This window comes from Pteropus alecto, unplaced genomic scaffold, assembly GCF_000325575.1.
Source record: "Pteropus alecto unplaced genomic scaffold, ASM32557v1 scaffold22, whole genome shotgun sequence".
Classification (NCBI taxonomy): domain Eukaryota; kingdom Metazoa; phylum Chordata; class Mammalia; order Chiroptera; family Pteropodidae; genus Pteropus; species Pteropus alecto.
In genome coordinates this window covers 1,445,695-1,464,585 of record NW_006434839.1, presented here as the reverse complement: position 1 = coordinate 1,464,585, position 18,891 = coordinate 1,445,695, and the positions used below count along the sequence as shown (strand labels likewise).

Below are 18,891 nucleotides of genomic sequence, written 5' to 3'. Positions count from 1 at the left end.
AATCAAATCAACATGTTTTATGCCTTAAATTTACATAACGTTATATATTTCAAGAGAAAACAGAACAATCATCTACTTCTGTTTCTGCGATGAAGTTTCTTTTGTTGAAAGTATGTTGCTGGAATGTGTTCCCTTTGTAGAGATATTACTTGCTTTGGTTTCCCAAATACCTACTATGTTTCTGCACATCTACATATTTTGGTATACACACTCACACACACACTCTCATACACTCACACACACTCACACACACACACACACACACACACACACACACAGTCTCTCTCTCGCACACACACAGTCTCTCTCTCGCACACACACGCGCGCGCACACACACACACACACACACTCCTCTCGCTCGCTCGCTCTCATCCATCACTTTCTCTAAGTGAGCTCACATCAGGATTCTGCGCAGGCTTTTCCGATGCCCTCATCCTACCCCACAAGATTCTCTTCCTTCCTCGAGCTTCTGAAACACTCGCCCTTCTGCCTCTCTCTGTCGCTGATCAGATGCCCTCAGGAGTGACTGATCTCCCATGGACACTGCAAGCTCTTGGAGGCAGGAACATACCTGGTTTCTGTACATAGATGCTGGCCGAGTGCTGACCATGTCACCTGTGCTCAGTGTCCCCTTCCCAAGCTATTACAGATCCTGAGACCAAGTGCTCACTACTCGGGAAATCGCTGCCACTTACACATCACCATCTGGTTCTGCCTTCGTGGTCAGAACTGTGTCAAGAATAGCAGTTTCCCTAAGCACTTTTTCTGCCTTTTGAGAAAGAAAAATTGTCGGCAGGACAAGGCAGGGATCTGTCTGATGTTCTGCATGTCATAGATTCGGACTTCCGGGAGCTCTCAGGTGTCGATATCACGGCTGTAGCTAGATTCTGAGCAAGTTCATCGTGTGTATTGGGAAAGCATTGTCTCCTGCAGCTGCAGGAGTGTTCTGTACTATATCACCTCAACCCAAGTGACTTCTGGTTGTCTCTCCTATTTTAGGAGACCCTCTGGGAAATCTCTTTATGATTCCGCGGCCTTCCGACATCACCATGTGACAGATTTTCCTTTCTTGTGAGAAGCAGCTGGAATTAACAGACCGTGTCTATTGTCTGTCATTCTTAAGTAGGTTAGAGCGGGATGCGTGCCCCCTTTACGGGGAGAGAAGCTGGGCAGTGCCACAAGGAGTGAGGATCTGTAATGGTTTCCAGGTTCCTTTAAAAATGCTGTCAAGTAATCACGCCGCTTTCTTTTCTTTGTTTCTACTATAAAACACGCAGACAATTGTACCACTCACTGTCCAGAATGAGCTTAGAAAATCGACGTCAAGGGCTGACAATTTCTGCCCCAAGGGAAGAGATAAAAGAGGCGAGAGGACCTTATTCTCTTGTCAGCCGCCCCCCAGTCCCCACAGCAAGGACCCTGTGCCTGGAACTGTACAGACAACTGAGCCGTCTCACCTTCAGTCAGCGGGAAGTTTGGGGACTCTGGGCCAAGCTTCCTCTTTTGCGGTGCTGAGATTTCCATCTTATCACAATGAAAAACAAACAAACAAACAAACAAAACCAGCCTCGTCCAGCGCACGGTGGAGCCACCTTCCTTTGCATCCGTCTGTGTGTCCACCCCGGAGCTCTGTACACCTCGCTCATGTATCTCCTAGAGATAATTTTTTTCCAACTATTAAAACCCTGCTCGCTTTTCTTCCCTCCATTATTGGCTCTTTGTCATTCATCTTAGATACACGTCTCTGCTTGTTTTGTCATGTTACAAACAGCCATCCTGCGCCCCTCAGCAGGGGGGCTCTGAGCACCAGGCTGTACCTGTCCCCCGCCCCCACCCCCCAGGCACTGATGAGCTTCCTTCCACCGATGCAAGATTTTACTAAACGCTCTGTGGAGCATAGAGGAGCGCTGTTCTTGTTTAGAAGATCTGGAATATTTGTGCATACGGAATATTACAAAGTTATTGGATTTCTCCTTCTCCTATCCTATGGTGTCATATTCTTTGACGTTATTTCCTCTTATCTTTTGGGTTTTATTCTAATTTCTCAGAAATATCTTTTCATTTTCATCTTGCCATCTTGTCTAGAAGCCCTTTATCTTGTCTAATAAACCAGACAGTGAAGAATCATCCCTCGAGCGCCTTTCATCTCTGGGAGCGGAGGCATGAGCTCACCCTTGTAAGCTCACACCCTGGGGCAGGACAATAAGAGGGCAGCCAGCACATGCCCTGGACATCGCCGACCGGGTGCCCATGTTCTTGTGTCCCTAAGGAACCAATATCCTCCCTGGTTTCTTCCCATATTTCACCTTTAAATGCCCCCTCTGCCTGCTCACATTTCCTTTCAGATCTCTTTTCATTAAGTTCTCTCGCCACCACCCTGGGGAAGGGTTGAGCCTGCAACACTGAGCTCGCCAAAGCTTGTGGCAAAAGGGGCCTGGGAAATAAAAATATAACAGAGACTGTAGGGCCACCTCGGTCCCAGAGAGGGTTCTGTTTTTGAAGGCAAGACTGGGGAGAGCCTAAGTCACTCTTACCTGGAGAGGAGGACCCACGTGGAATTTGGGAGTGCATTAAACTTGAAATGGCCTCGGCGATCTAAGCGGAAGCTTATGCCCCCAGCAGACATGACCGTGGTCTGTCGTCCTGGGGACCACCGGAAGAGGACTGGCCCGGGGCTCCGCTTTTCCTAGCATAGCCAGATGTGAGCATCTTCTAGGTTTTCACTTGCTTCCATCTCCTTCTTCCTCCCCAGGGGCCCTACGCTCCCTAGGAGTTACGGTCCCTGGCATTTAGAATAATCGACTCCACCGTTAAGACCCCTGACTGCCTTGGGCTTTTAAATTTTTTTTTTTCCTGGGGAAGAAAAGAAAAGGCTTTGGAGATGGAAGTACTAAGGAGGGAAGTGCCAGCAGCTGCCTGTTCACCCTATTGTTTTGAGGGTGAAGTGGGGTGCAGGTAGTGGAAACTAAAAGGAATAGAAGGAGGTGAGGCCGGATTCCGTCTCCAGCCGAAGGTTCACCAAGAACTAACTGTTGTGTTGTGTCGCGTTTCGGACAGTGAAGGTTCTTTTTGCATCTCTGATTTGCTATTGGGAGAGCAAAAGAGGGCATTTTATTTGTCAACAGCAGGAAGGTTTTAAATATGCTTGTCAAGGTTACGTACCTGTGGCTGGCCCCCTGCCTGGCATGCAGAGAGCGAATAGAAAGTCTCTACGAATCTGCAGTAACAGACAGCATCTCGCTTTCTCCGTCACTAATGCTGGCAATCCAAAAGAGTATAAGGTTGTCACGGTGGTATTTCTTTCCTGATATTTTGATTCGTAAGGTCAAATTTTTCTGTGTGACATTTCCACCCGCCCTGAACTTCAGAGGTCAGTGCCGGAGGCGGCCTGGCCGTGGGAAGGGCGGAGAACTCGAGTCAGGAGCCTGGGTCTGAGTCCCGAGATTGCCACTTGGTGGTTGACAGACTTGAGACCTGGGGCACGTTTGCTTCTGTCCACTGTGGGCAAAGGTTCCTGTCCACCCCCCAGGGCGGCATAAAGAAAATGCGGTACATGGGAGTAATCAGGAAACTGCAGAAGTGGTTTACAAATATTAATTACAACGATTACCAATAATAAAGGTGTAGTCTCAGGGTGTCCTGGTCCCCCTCCCACCCTGCCGATCTCAGCTACTCGAATCCAGAAAACGGGGCACAGCCCTTGTGAGGGGACTCACGTCTTTTACCCTGAGGCTCAAGGTCTCAGACCCAAAGCAGCAGCAGGCGCCCACGTCTCTGACAGGCTTCGGCGCGCGCCGGCGTGCGGTCCTGCCCTCCTGTAGAAACGTGTAACACAAAGAAAGAGGCGGTCGGAAGAGACCCACTCAGGCTTAGGGTGGCCCATTCTCTCTCTCTCGTCAAAAAATGTCAACTAAACAAAGACTCCCAGTTAAATGTTGAGTAGTGGGGACAATGAGCTGAGTCCAGCGTGTTCCTTCTCTACAGACCTGTCCCGTCAACTCTCAGCCTGGCCTACCGGAAGCCAGCTTGGTCCTCGGGGCGACAGAAGCTTTCAAACCCCTCGCCCACTGGGGTCCAGAGTCCATGGGGGGATACAGAGGAGACACGGGAGAAGATGAATCTGGCACTTTATTCACTACCCTCATTTCTCTCCTGCAGAGAATTGTAGAGAATCTCTTGTAGAACCCCCACCCTGTCCACCTTGCCGTGTGGCAGGGCAGTCACCTGGGAACAGAGTCAAGCACGGGCCCTTTTCCATCTAATACAGTTCGATGGCATTCTACTTGCTCATGTCACTTGGCCATTTTGATGCCGCTAGGTAGAGGGACTGTTGGGGGCCTGCTCTCCTTGACACAGGGCCAGGTGATATGGTGAGGAATGTCCTTCCCCTTAGTGGAGCCCCAGAGCCAGAAGGAGCTGCCTGCGTGGGGCCCCACTTCAGATATGATGGGCGTCTACACCTGGGCACTGGCTGTGCTACCACACATGGCCGAAGGAGGCATCCAGATTCCAGAAGTCGAAGTACAGGGCGTGAGGGCCTTTGGGAGGTACGGGGCGTGCGAGAGATCCGGGTCTTTGTAGGGGCGAATGTCGGGTTGCCCTGCAGCACAGTTATGGGAATTACAGTTAGGCATTCAGCTCGGGAAGGTGCAGACAGGTGAGGGCACAGGCTCTGCTCGGGAGGGCACGACCACGAGAATGGGCGCCCCAACCCCAGAGCCTCACATCGAGCAGGTGCTGTCTTCGTTTCGTGTCTGCTGGCTCGTCTGGGCGGTAACTCTGGCGTGGCCTGCTACAGTGCTCCCCGGGGGATGGGGGGTCTGGTCCCCTTATTCGTGAGCGCATTTGGCTCAGGGTCTGGCGGACCCCAGATGCTCACGGATTATGATGAGGCACTAAGAAGAGGGAGAAGAAGCTACCTGTTGCACAGTGGTTGGTGAGCAGGGAGCGTATTTTCTTAGCAAACAGACTTGGCCTTGCTTTTGGTTTCTGCAGGGGGCCAATTCCTCTGCTCATTCACGTTATCTTGTGTCAGGAGAGGCAATTCACAAAGCACATGGCCAAGATCAGGGAATGAAATTAGAGTAGATATTTTGGCTGCCAAACTGGAGGCAGGAGGCAGAGCAGAGAGGGAATACCAGCTCAGAAGAGCAGCTAACCTTTGTCCCACATTTCCAGAAAGCTGAAGATGGTCCAGCCTCGGCCCTGTTACCATTAACCTCCTGATGCTAGTGGTGGCTGCTTTCCATTCCCGCTCACCTCCTGGCCGGGCGTCTGCAGCTGACAGCAGTGCACACGTTTCTCCTCGTTGAGGTTTTCAAAGACAGAGAAATAAATGAAATGCAGCAAAACCCTAAACAATTGCACTGTAGCCAAAGGGGAAGGCATGCTTTCAGCTCGTCCTCAGGGGCGAGGGACTTGGGAAGGAGGATTAATCCTTTTACACACTGATGCAGCATTTACAACAAGTCTGCAGCGTGCCAGGCACAGCACTGTGACAGGGACACGGAGGTGAAGAGAAACGGTCTCTGCTCTCAGGCCACCCAGGCCTCGCCCGAGGGAGCTGGTGGAGGAGCCAGCTTGCTGATGGCGCCCAGACTCCATACAATAGAATCTGAAGGACCTGGCCTTCTGGCAGACTTCTTTTTAAGAAGCTTTTTATTCTGAGAAAGGTCTTATATGCCTTTCGCTCAGTTTCCCCTGATGGCGACGTCTCGCATCACTCGTACAGTCCGGCAGACAAAGTGTGTTTGAGTGTGTGTCCCCTGCACCATCCCCACCCGCTCTTCTCCTCTCTGCTCTTCAGTGGATCTTCGTCTCACCCCACAGGCTTGTCATGCTCCAGGGTCTCTCCAGTCATGAAACGAAGTCATTTAATTACAACAAATGCATATTATGCTGGCGACTTGCATGCTTAGGGCGTTGCTCTGGGGAGAGAGAGCTCACAATGGGAGTTCTTAGCATCTCACCACGTACTGGTGTGCCACGGCGCATCACTAGGGGACACGAGAATTACTGGCTTAGAAGGAATCCTAGTAATCGACATGACTGAGTGTCTGCCACGGGCTTCATATGTATTGCCATATCTTAGCCACACAAGTCTATGGAGTGGGTGCTGTGACTCAGGTGACACAGATGTTAAGGAGCAGAGCCAGGATCGTCTGCCTCTGGGCCCTCGCTCTTCACCGCTGCTTAACAGAAGAAAGACTTGATACCGGTGGACTTTTAGGAGCCCAGGGTACGTCATGGAGCAACTTTGAAGCACAGGAGTCTCTGATGCTCCTCAAAGCACACGGTACAGTCCCCCCCGCTCCCCCCATCCCCAACTTCTGAACCCGAGGCTGGGCCTGACTTTCTTTACGAACCTCACTTCAGAAACTCTAAAGAACAGCTAAGTGCTAAGGAGGGATCCAGGGTCGTAGTACGTGCGGACTAAAATCGGGTAGAATTTTCTAGTTTATTTTTAAGTTTCTTGAATGTATATCATTGAGTCCTCAATAGTTCTCATCCCACCAATTTGAGATTGATGGTCATCAGAATAGCCATTGGGATGAAATAAGTCTGTCCACTACTATCGGAGGGGAAGGGCCTGTAAACAAGTAAATATGGTAAAAAGAGAACCAAGTCCTTTCCAGCATTTGAGCAACGTTTATTTGCAGATACATAATCCACGTACCGATTTCAAGAGTATTTTTTTTTCCCCGTAAAGGAGATTTAGCAGAGTGGCTAGCTGGCACAGCAGCAACAGTAGCGTTGAGAATGGCATGGAAAGAGAGCTCGTTTCACAGGCCAGGACAGTCCCCCTACTCTAAGCCGCCGTCCAGTCCACCTTGCTTGCACGCACACCCGAGTTTGGTAGGAGTATGTGGGCTTTCGTCCGCAGGAGATGGGGGTCCGAAGCTCTTCTGGGAGGGGCGGGCGAGAGAGGTGTCTTTGGAAAAGATTTATTTTGAGGAAAATGGGAGCCTCTTGCTGTGGGGGGAGAGGTACTAGGGTGGTGTTTCAGAGCGGGGTGGGGGGGCTATCGACAGCCTCTTTCCTCTTAGAGAGCAAGCCAGTTCCTTATCATTCACACAGCTGGGTCTTTTACACGGCCCAGTCCATAGACAGTGCTGCTCTGCACCCACAACGCTGCTCTGCACCCAGCGCAGCTCCCGAGGTGGAGCTGAAGTGCCATGTTCCAGATGCCCAGGCCTCCCTCAGGGGTCTTTGGGGGTCCCCCTTCCCCAGGGCTCCCCTGGCCAGTCCTGGGGCCTTCCTTCCTAGCTTTCTGGTTATTTTTTTTCTCCTCGATGCTCCCTAACTTCCTACTCTAAGCAGGATGGGAAGGCCCCCCACGGTCTCCTTTCAGTTCCCTGCTGAAGGCACGGGGGTCGGGGGTGGGGGTGGGGGGCGGAGGTGTCCTCTCTTCTGTCCCTTCTTCCTGGCCACACATTTGGAGATCAGAAATCTGGAATTCTGGTGACAGGTTCGTGTGGTCCACAGAGCGGCTTCATTTGTTTTTAAATTCAGTGTCATCATCGGACAGTTTCACATGAAAATCACAGACCATGGTCCCTCATGGAGTGCATATATCCAAGTGGTGGCTGTCCCCTTTAAGATCAGGCTCAGGACTCCGCTTCAGTTGCTGCCATTACCTGGCTCACCTGGCAGCATCGGCGGCTGCCGCCTCTTACCTAAACCAAGAGAGGCAGTGGTCCCACTGGGTACCGTTCAGCTACTGTCAGGGCACATCCTCAGGGGACCGGTATGTCCGTGACGAAGCCGTGGGGACCCTCAGTAAGAATGACTGTTTCTTTCGACAGAGCTCTTGGTGTGGGAGAAACAGCGAGGGAAGAAGGGCCGCGCATCTGGTCCACTCGATAGCAGTCCGGGGGCCCTCATGTCCCCACGCGCCCTCATGTCCCCACGCGCCCTTCCTCTCCGATGAAATGTCGGAAGAGAGTGAGAACCCTCCTTCCTTCTGTCCAGAAGCTTGGATGCCATCTTCAGCTTCTCCTTCCATCTCTTAGTTTCCTGGACCACTCACCATGTTTGGCTCATTCCAATGTTGGATGTTAAGTGACAACCCGTAGATGGCGGGGAGAAGCTCGTGTCCCTCACAGTTACCAGGGCTGCTGACCCGCGCGGGATGGCCCAGAGTTCAGCATCCGTCCCTTCTCGCGTCCCTCACTCCCCGTGCCGTTTCTGTCCCTTCCCACACCCTGCTCTATTCTTCTTTCGTCTTTTCTCTGTCCGTCTCTATTTACCCTTCTCCTTAATTTTATTTTTCCCCACCCCACAGTCTTCCCTTGTATTATATTTCTGGTTTCCAGAAAATTCCTCAGCCGTCCTGCTACCTCTGACTAAGCTCCCTTCCCCATCTCTCTTTGGCTCCGTGTTCTACTTTCCTAGGCTGTGCAAGGCACATCTCAACTGTGGAGAAGCACTTCACTGCTCACGAAAAGCTTTGTTCCAGATTCTGCAGTGTTTTGCAGCACCCACTCTGAAATCTGGACTCATTTGAGTAAATCCTCAGCAAATGAGGAAGTGAGCCTATACCTGGAAGATCTGGTGGCATTTGGAAGAAATTGGGATTTAATTAGCGTTTCCTTTTATGCCACTGACAGTGTGCCTCTGTTACATTAACGGGGTTGTGTGGGTACCCTCTGGTGACTAATTACATGAAGCTTCTCCTCTTTGTTAAAATCTAATAAACACACACACAATACATATAAATCTGAAACTGGTTCTGTTGCCAAAAGTGAGATTCTTAATTTGAACGGGGACTTATTTTTCTTCTCTTTAAGAAGATGGTAGTTTCATGAATTTATGTTTCACTGATGGATGGGTGGGTGATATTTGTAATTTTTATTTGCTCTTACAGGAGGTAGCAATGAGTAATCTAAATCAGTAATACTTTCTCTTCTCTTTGCTCGGGTCCAGAAAGGTTGCAATGAAAAAAAAAAAAAAAAGGGACTTATGTCTAGATCTTTCCTTTTGTGCTCTATTTTCCAACCCCCGGCTAAGTGTTTTGAATCATACCAAGAGCAGTGACTGGTGGGTGTGTGTAAATGTTAGGAGCAGCCCCACTCCTTGCTGTGTGGGAAGCGTTAGCCCCTTTTCCTGTGGTACGTGGGACCAGTGTGTGTTCTCAGATGTCCCCCAAATCCAGCCGCCACTGAGTCAGCTGTAAGCACCACCCAGAAAGAGCATTTGAGGGGCCACCAGAAAGGCCTAAGCCGGATGAAAATGACCCAGTTGACATTCATATGACTCCTAGGACCAAGGCTGTGATTACAGCGTCCCGGTTTTTAGATGAAGAAGCCGAGGCTGGGTTCAGTTCAAGGTCAAGGCAGGCAAGCTTGCCAGGGGCTGATGGGGGAGAGGGGTGGGGAGCGAGAGTTTAATGGCTGTGGAGTTTCAGTCTGGGAAGATGAGAAAGCTCGGGAGATGGATGGTGGTCCTGGCTGCACAACAGTGTGAATGTGCTGAATGCCACTGAGCTGTGCACTTAAAGATGGTTAAACGTTATGTATATTTTACACTGTGGGAAGGAGCTAAGTTCCATAATTGCTTGTCGTTAACTTAAAACCAGAAGAATTCAGATGAATAGGTTTTTAAATGCGGTAGATATATGCAATGGAATATTATTCAGCCTTGAAAAGGAAGGCAATCTTGACACAAGATTGGATGGACCTTGAAGACACCAATTAAGTGAAATAAGCCAATTACAAAGGACAACTATTTCACTTAGGTGAGGGTCCTAGAATGGTCCAATTTGTAGAGACAGAAAGAAGAATGGCAGCTGCCAGGGGCTGGACGGAGAGGGAAATGGGGCATTGTTGAATGGAATTTCGGTTTGGGAAGATGGAAAGTTCTGCAGAAGGATCGGGTGGTGGTCACACAACAATGCGAATGGGCTTAATGCCACTAAACCGTACACTTAAAAATGATTAAAATGGTAACTTTTATAATTTTTTTTTTTTTTATCATGCACACACAAAAGTCCTGGCAGGCTGCAAGGCACCCGTGAAGCTTGCCGACTATCGCAGCCCAGCGCTCCTTTGATTAGTGCTAACTACGTCCTTGGGAACGCCGGGTACGTAAGAACCAGAAAAGGTTCACTCTGACCTGACCGATGCCCACCATGACTGCACGCCAGAGAGCAAAACGCAGCCTGACAGGGACTCGACCTCTGGGCACGGCAGACGCAAACACAAACACCAGCTGGGAAAAGGGATTAACGATTTAAACGGTCTGAGGGAAAGAAAAGGCTGTTAGTGTTAGCTCGGCTTACTGAGAAAGGTCCATTAATTCACATATAGAAGTTCCAGGGGGAGAAAAGTTGCCTTAATTATGTCTTGGGTAATTTGGCCATTTAAATGGCTAACCAATTTGCAACTAGGTTCTTCCTCGAGGTGTTGCATCTTTATTCAGTGCTCTTCCCTCCCACCGGGAGCCGGGCTTTGCGAAGACGTTAGTCTGTCTTTGCCGATTGCCACCCCTCCTCTTCTTCAGTCATGTGACCTTGTAGCTTTTCTCTGGGATTGGAAATGTGTCTGGAGGGAATTATCGCCTGTGTTAGCAAGATTCTTGTAGCCTCCGGAAGGTACAAGGTCAAATACCATGTTTGCAGCGTCTTCCATGAATAGCCGGAATGGGTGAGGATCAGAGAGTTGTGCTTCAGTTAAGTGGAGATTTTCAGAATCTCCGTGTCCCTCCCTTGTGAGGTGCCTGCTGGTGGGGGGCTTGGTTCCCATGCGCAGCTAATGCCCTGATGTCCAGGCAGGGCCCGTCCCCAGAGATGGTCTCCCCATACGCAATCAGCTGTGTGTCTGGGCCCTGCCGTAGGTGTCACCCGCAACCCCGAGGGGGACCCAGCGATGCCTAGATAAGCCCCAGGTTGCCCTTGCTGATTTTTTCCCTGGGATGCAAGACAAGCACCCAGCCTTCGATGAAGAGAGAGCTTTCGGATCAATAATTCCTGCCTTTTGCCTCCACCAATCCCCATCACCCAACGGGGACAGAGACACCGAAAGTCTCGGCGTTGAGAAAATGTCATGTGCTTCCCAAAGCAGGGGGGAGAAGAGTAACAAAGATTATTTATTGGCCAGGTCTCCTCTAATTAGTAGAGAAAAGCCAGTGTTTATTACCTACCGGTCACTACGCTAAGCACACCGAACATATTTCTCCATTTAATCCTTAACAGTAACACTAGGAGGTCTGGTTATCATGGTCTCCGTGTTATAGATAATAGAAACGAGGCCCACAGAAGTTCGGTGACTTGTCTCAGATCCCACAGCCAATAAGGAGCAGAAACAAGATTGCATTTCGGTTTTGAGGTTCAAATTTTTCCATTCTCCCAGCAGCGCCATAGCTGCTCAGGGACTGGTGCGCACTGCGAGAGCTAAATACCTAGGGCTTGAGGTGACCGCGGTAGTTCACAGCGCTAGTGCGCTCCATCCTGTGGTTGTCCGTCCATTCAGGTTTTTAAAGTCCCCCCTGTGCAGGTCGTACACGTGCTGTGGGTGCTGGTGCTGAGAGACGGGGGTGGAGGAGGATGGGCAGAGTGACGGGGGGAGGTGGGCAGAATTGCCACGGGGTGAAGGACTCTGTTCTTCTGAACCAGTTCTGTGCTCTTTGGAGCAAATGGCAGTGAATTTGCTCCACTGGTCTGTGCAGTGCCCCCCGCCCCCACAATTCCTCCTCCCACCTTCCGCCCACCCCGTGTAGACGTCTCCAAGGCAAGGTTCTATTCTGAGCTGTCTTCTCTTGCACACTGTCCTCTCCAGGGCTCTCAGCCACTACTTGGCCTCTGCCACTGTCACCACCTGCATCTAAGCGATTCTCAGTTCCGCCCAACCTCTGTTCTGCCCCCACCTCCCTACTGGGCACTTTCCCTGGGGGCTGCTCCGGCTTCTCCATTCACATGCTTTCACCTTATCCCCCCTTCCCACTCCCCTCGAGCCCCCCCCATTTGGTCACCTCGTGGCGCCGCATCTCTAGTCACCCCCAGTCCCAGTCCTCTTCACCACCTTCTCTCCACGCCTGACTGGTTGCCGAGTCCTGTGACTGCTGCCTTCGCGGTGTCTCCAGCATCCCTCCCTGCCTTCTATGCATTCAGCACCTGTTTCCTGCACACCGCTCTCTCCACGCTGCACGGACCACCTGGTACTGCTCCTCATTTACTTTTTCAACAGATGATAAAAATAACTTCTTATCCGGTATTCCTACCTTCTAGTTCTTTCCACTCCACTCCGTCCTATACCGTTGCCGGATTAATAGTCCCAAAGTAAAACTCAGGACACATCAGCTCTGTCAAAAATATTTTACGGTCCATAGCATCCTGGGCTTTTTAGACTATGATCCTAAATAACTTTTCCAGTCTCGTGTTCCGCCATTACTCCCCGACACCAAAAATAGGAGGAGCAGTGATAGCCATAGTAACGATAGTAGTAACAGTGAAGCAACAGCAATCAGGTAGTAGCTAAGGGTCATGGAGCATTTTCTGTGTGCCCAGCACTGCTCTAAGTGCTTTGTAGGCTTAACTCGTTCAGTTCTCATAACCGCCCAGTGAGCAGCTCCTGTTATTCTGTCCAGTAAATGCATCACTTGCTCTTGCAGATCGTGCCCCGTACTTCTGTTCTCATGGACCGTTTCTCCCACCTTCATGCCGGGCAAGACTGTTCTCCCTTTTTATCTCTCCAGGTCTAAGTCTTACCCATTTCTTGAAGTTTTCATAGGTGCCCTGTCCTCCCGATGCCATCCCATTAGATGGGCTCTTTCCGTGTCTGTTCCTTTCTCATTGTGCTCGTCTTCCGCCTGGAGTTGTGGGCACGTGTGCACTCGGGTTAGAGTATCAGGTTTCTTAGAGGAATCTCGAGGGCATGGACTGTCTCCTCCAGATCTGTATCCTCTGTAGAATCCAGCAAGCACTTTACACCTAGTAGGTGCTTGGTCTACTGAACCAAAGTTAACAGGGATGAATTTACGTTCCAGAATCCTTGGCTGCGTTTGATGTCTCGTTCTTCTAGCTAAAAGGCCAGATAAGCACACCAAATCAGGAAGAATGAAGACACCAAGCCTGGGCAAGAGGCAGAATCCCCTTTCGTTTGCTCATCACTATTCAATAATTATCTTTGCTCTTTAAACGAAGCATGTGGGAAGGGCCTTCGTGGATGGATGCCCTTTGCTTCAGGGGAAGGAGAGGGTGGATGTGTCTTTGGTTGTGTCAATAACACCATGGGAGCTGAAGGTACAGGTTCATGCTATGAGTAGCAGGAAGGAACTTCTGTGTCCCTAATGTGATATGAGTATGTCTTTCTTATGCCATCCTTAATGAGCTTTGAAAAACCAAGCATTATTAGTATAATTCGTTCTTGCAAGTTTCTTAATGTGGCCAGCTTCAACTAGGAAGAGGTAACAGGCAGGAGGACGTGGGGTGGCCGGGACCCTGAACACCTGTTGTGTTTCCGGTCTCTCCGGCCCGTTCCAGTGCGCCGGCCTTCCGCCACAAGTCTCATCTTTCTTATGCTCTACTCTCTTCGTGCCATCTCTCTGTTTCATAAACCACGGTGACGCCAGGTCCTGGTTTTCCCAAAGTAAACCATATTCATACTGTGTAGCCTTCAAGCCATAGATCGACGCCTGCCTCTTCCAGGAAGCTTTCCTTTATTTCCTGAATCTATGCTAATGCCACCCCCTCTTTTTCAAACTTCTACGGAACATATGGTCTGTACCACACAGTTCAGCACTCAATTATATTCCCGTATTTGGTACTCATCGGTTATTGGGTCGTGTTGTCCAGATGAATTGGGTTCTTCTTGAGGGTAAGGGCTTCATTATATCTTGTTTGTTTGTTTTTTTTACTCAGAAACTCTTTGTACCATGTTAAATGTACAAATACAGATCTGTTGCCTTTTAGATATAGACTGATTGGTTAAATAGTGGAAAATTGAGGATGCTGGTACCATTTTATATCTACTTTGTTCTAAAAGTAATGCTCGCACCGTAGCCTAGTTAAACTTGGCTATTAAAATCATATTTTTCTCCATTTAATAGGGCAATTTTTTTTTTAAAAAAGGTAAATTGGATTAATTTAGTGAGTATTAACTACTGTGTAATAAATAATTCCTTTAAGGTATATTTTAGCAGTTCGTTGAAGACACTAATCCATGGCTGTGACCTGGACCCCGGGCAGCAGAGGATGGCTCTCTGGAAGGGGGATCCTGACAGGGGGGTGCTCACTCACTCCTGGGGTCTAGCAGATCCCTTCCTCCTCAGGGGAGTCCCTTCCTGTGGCCCCTGCCCCCAACCCAGCAAGAGGCTCCCACTAGACAAATCCAGTCAGAGCACTAAGTTCCAGAAACCACCATTTCAGAGGCAGTGCTGGGTCACAAGGTCCCGCAACTAACCGATGTGATTGGGGGGCAGCCTCTGTTTTCCCTTGACCCTCCTCATGGGGACACAGATTAGCCTTCCTGGAAAATGAGATAAATAGGAACAGAGAACACACTTCTTCTCAGTCTACTTTGGTCCCTTCTTTATTATCCAGGAAGCCACCCCATTTTCAGTACATGGTGGGGGAGGAAGCTGACTTCCTATATTCCAGCCACCTGGCTGAGGGCTTTTATAGACATGACTCCTTCAATCCATATGTTGAATGTAAGCCTAGCAGGTCTTGAAGTTTGGGCATATTGAAGAGAATACGAGACCTGCATTTGGTGAATGATCAGTGACTATTTGTTGAATGAATGAATGCGTGGGGATTGTGATTACCTTCACTATGAATAACTTAACTTTGTAGAACAGATGTTTTATATAAACCACTTTACATTTGTGATATCATATTGAGTTCTTATAACAATCTGTGATAGAGATCTGATTTGTATCGTCATTTGAAAATGAAGAAACTGGATGGCAGAAGGGTAAAAAGAAAAGCTCCAAATCATACATTAAATAAATGTCAGACAAGGGCAGAACCAAGACTCAAACTGAGATGCTTTCATTTTGAAACACATACTCTTTCCACCTGCCTGTTCAGAACTAGAACTCTAGCCGAAAGCAGCATTCTGCCTTCTCAGGCTTGTAGTCCAGACTGTCAGATGAGACAAATCCAGTTTGTATCAAGTGGGGTTGGGAGAGGTAGCAAGAGTTGGAAATGTATTTTTTCCACACTTTTTAAACAAAAACAGCTCTTTTTCCAACACATTTTTATGTGGAACTCCAAGTTAAAAAAAAATGAACAGATAAACACAGAGCTTCTCCAGTTGAGGGTAGGTCTCTGGGTCTGAAACTCCACCCACACAGTCTCCCTATCACCCTAAAGCAGCTCCCCAAAGAACACAACATGAAAAGATGCATTTAGTTCAACCTCATTATTTTAAAGGTGACAAAACTGAGCCCCAGAGAGGCGGTGTGACATGCCCAAGGCTGGGTGATAAGCTTGGAGCCAGTGACAGGAGAGGACCTCGTCTCCTGAACGCCCAGCCTCCGTTGTAATTGACTACCTCTGTCATATATTCATCCAGTGACGTAACAGTATAGACCAATCCGAAAGCACGAAAGTCAAACGAACAAGGTACGAAGACGTGCTGATTATCAGGTGCTCTGGGGGAGGACTGAGAAAATGGACCAAGTTAATTTTCTAGGGGAAAGGTGTCCAGAACTCCCACTTGAAATGGGGGAGGCTTTATTTTGCCGACAGGAAGAGTGAAGCACTTCAACTCATACATTTTATTTTTATGATTATAATAATAACATTATAAAATAACTTAGAAAACATAGAAGAAATTAAAGAAGAACATAAAAATCATCCATGTTCTTACAACCAAGAGATATCTACGCAAAACTTTGCATGGTATGTCTTCTTCCATTATTTTTCCTGTACATAACGTGTATATACCTCAGTGGATCGAATTAATTTCCATATTATTTCTGCTTTTTGCTCTTCAGTGTTATAGCATGTATATTTTCTATCCTCATCAATATATTGTTGAAAACAAATTGAAATATCTTCCTACAAAAATTATATATGTTCATTGTAGAAATTTTGAAAAATGTAGATAGATATAGATTTTATTTTCTTCTTAGTGCTTTTCTAAGAAGAAAATAAAATCACTTAATAATCTCAGCACCCAGAAGAGATTGTTACTAACATTTTAGTGAATATTATTCTAGTCTTTTGATTACATTTACTCATATGTAGACATTAATATACTCATGGTTATATTACAAATGCACTTGAGTATTTTCCAATGTGATGAATTAGGGATTGACATTAGTTTTACCTTCTTTCATTACTTTATGATAAACTAAAAAAATTACTGATTACTATTACTATTATGTGAATTGCCTGTCCATGTCTGGTCATTTTAATAGATTTATTGTTGATTTATAAATGTTCCTTTTAGATTAAAGATACTTATCTTTTCCCCCTTTGCATCTATGTGAAAATACTGAGTAAATAATTAAAAAGTCTATATTTTATCAGTCCTCTATAGTATATTAAGTTTTCACTGCTATAAATAATGCTACACTTAATATTCATGTGTCATTTCTGCATCGTTTCTTTGGGATTAATTCAGAGAAATGAGATTATTGAGTCACTCCCCACAAGAAGTATATGCAAGTACTTTTTTTCTCTGAACTTGTAGCATAGCTGAGTATAATCTTTAAAGAGCTGCTCAATTTAATAAGCAAAATATGGACTTTTTTGTTTTCAATTATTTTACTACTAGAAAAATTAATTCTTTTCATATTTTATTATCTAATTATATCTGAATGCTTTGTGTATTGGTTGTTTTTTGCCCAGTTGGGTTGTTATTGGTTTTCTAATTGATATATTAGATTTTTAAAAATATAGATTCAGGATATTAATATTATACTATGTGCTACAAATCTGTTTCTCACTTTGTCCCATGAATTTTTATTTTATATCTGAGCTATTTTAGATCATATGGTCACACCTATTCCATTTTTTCTTTGTGGTTTTGTTCCATTTGTTTTATACTTAGAAAGGTATTTTCTTTTGATTATTTCTCTGATTTGATTTTGTTCATTTAGCTTTAAAATCTACTGGTACTATATTTTCACGTGTCACCTGTGTGAGGTGCGACACTTTTGAAAAGATTAAGGGAGGGAGAGCGGCAGAAATTCTGAATGAAGTGAGCAAACGGGAAAGAGGACACGGGAGAGAAATAGCACATGGAACTGGGGTTTCAGAGGGAGAAGAGGGGCTAGGACAAGTGGACATTCGGAGTCAAGTGATGAATCCTCAAAGGATATATGGATTCACACAACTGAGATACAATCAGAAGCAGAGGGAGAGAGAGAGGGTGAGAGACAGAGAGAGAGAGAGACAGCTGCAGAGAGGACATCCTTATTCTTGATGGTGAAGATGGAGTGGCTGATTAGGGATTTGTAGGTTAAAAAACTACCATTGTTTAGGAGGGATTTGCTGTTTACATCATAGTAAATATACCATCTCTTATTAAGCATTAATTATATTTTTAACACTTTGTTAATTGTTATCATTTTGGTTGATGCGTATCGGTCAATCAAAGATGCTATAATTAAAAACAAAACACAAAACTACCATTGTTCTAGCTGAAGTCGCCAAGGACTTTCCAGTTGTCAAATCTCGTTTCCTTTCTTGCTTTCCTTGTCCTTTGACATTGAAATTCCTCCTCTCGGAAGCACCAGATCCCCTCGAGTTCCGTGACGCCGCCCTCTCAGGTGTGGGCTTCTCCGCTCTTCGTTCCTTTCTGGAGGTTGAGCCTTATACCCTATAAACCTTCCTCACCCCTTACTCATCCCCACACCTTTAACTCCATCCACATGCCAGCGACCCCGCCCCTTCATTCTTATCTTCCACCTGGGCCTCTCTTCTGAATTGTGGTAAAAATATTTACCTAATGGTCGGATGTCTTATTGCAAATTCTGCATGGCCCAAACTGAACACATCATCTTCCCTTCTCCCCACCGACCCCAACTCCAACTTGCTTTCCTTCCAGGATTTTCTGTCTTAGCGAGTGGGTTTCTTAACAAAGCGCTTATGAGCTCTGCCTCCAGAAAGAACAGGGTTGGAAGAAATGGACTCACATCTTCATGAGAAACTTAGCATAAACATGAAGAAGACGTTCCCGTGGCTGGGAATAAGTCAGGACTAGGAGAGACAACGTTCTGTTCTTTGAGTTTGGAAATAAAGCCCCAAGCCCTAGATATCTTAAGGGCTCTCAGAGGTCACTTGGGAGACAAGAGTGTCTGGGCATTCCATCAGTATAAGGATTTTGTAAATAACCTCCCCAGTCTTCAGCTTGCAGACTCAGTCTCCAAAGGTCACATATTCCAAAAACGGTTTCTAAATTTGCTTCTACGATTTGCATTCATAAGAAGATGCACCTGCAAGATCATGTAGGGCAACAAATAAGCAGTAGAATTTAAATCTTCTACTGGGGTCCAGGTAGGGTGGCAAATGCAGTTTCTAAAGCAGGTGGAAGCCTCTTAAAGAAAAACTTCTCAAACATCTCAAATGAGCAGAATTAGCTTTTTATTGTACTTTTTTTATTGACAAAAGACACAACCGATTGATCAGAAGGGGACCAGCTCTTTTTAAATATTTTAAAGCTCCAAGCAATAGATTTTCAAATTTGGGCCAGTTAAATCTTTAAGGGAGAAGACAAAGTAAGGCAGCACTTTTATCGTTTTGGAGGTATATCGGAGCCATTTTTTACAAAATCAAAAGACAGTGAAACAGCATCGTGTCGCGGCCTTGGCATTTGTCTCAGTGGTAAGGGGTGACATGAAGGCCCGGCCGTGATTTCCTCCTTCCCTGTCTTCTCCACGCTCTTTTTGGCCACCACTCAGCTCACCAAAAAGAGAACTTTCCTTCTCACTGCTCTCTAGGCT

General features: G+C 47.0%; 1 protein-coding gene across 1 annotated transcript in view; it reads left to right on the top strand.

Annotated features, from left to right (window-relative positions):
• LOC112478681 (transmembrane protein 178B-like) overlaps window positions 1–11,823 on the top strand; it is a 189,104-nt gene extending 177,281 nt beyond the window's left edge. The window contains exons 3-4 of the mRNA XM_025045845.1: window positions 4,394–4,547; window positions 11,775–11,823. Coding sequence (XP_024901613.1) covers window positions 4,394–4,547; window positions 11,775–11,823 — 203 coding nt within the window. The remainder of the gene's footprint in view (window positions 1–4,393; window positions 4,548–11,774) is intronic.
• Window positions 11,824–18,891: the final 7,068 nt, after the last annotated feature.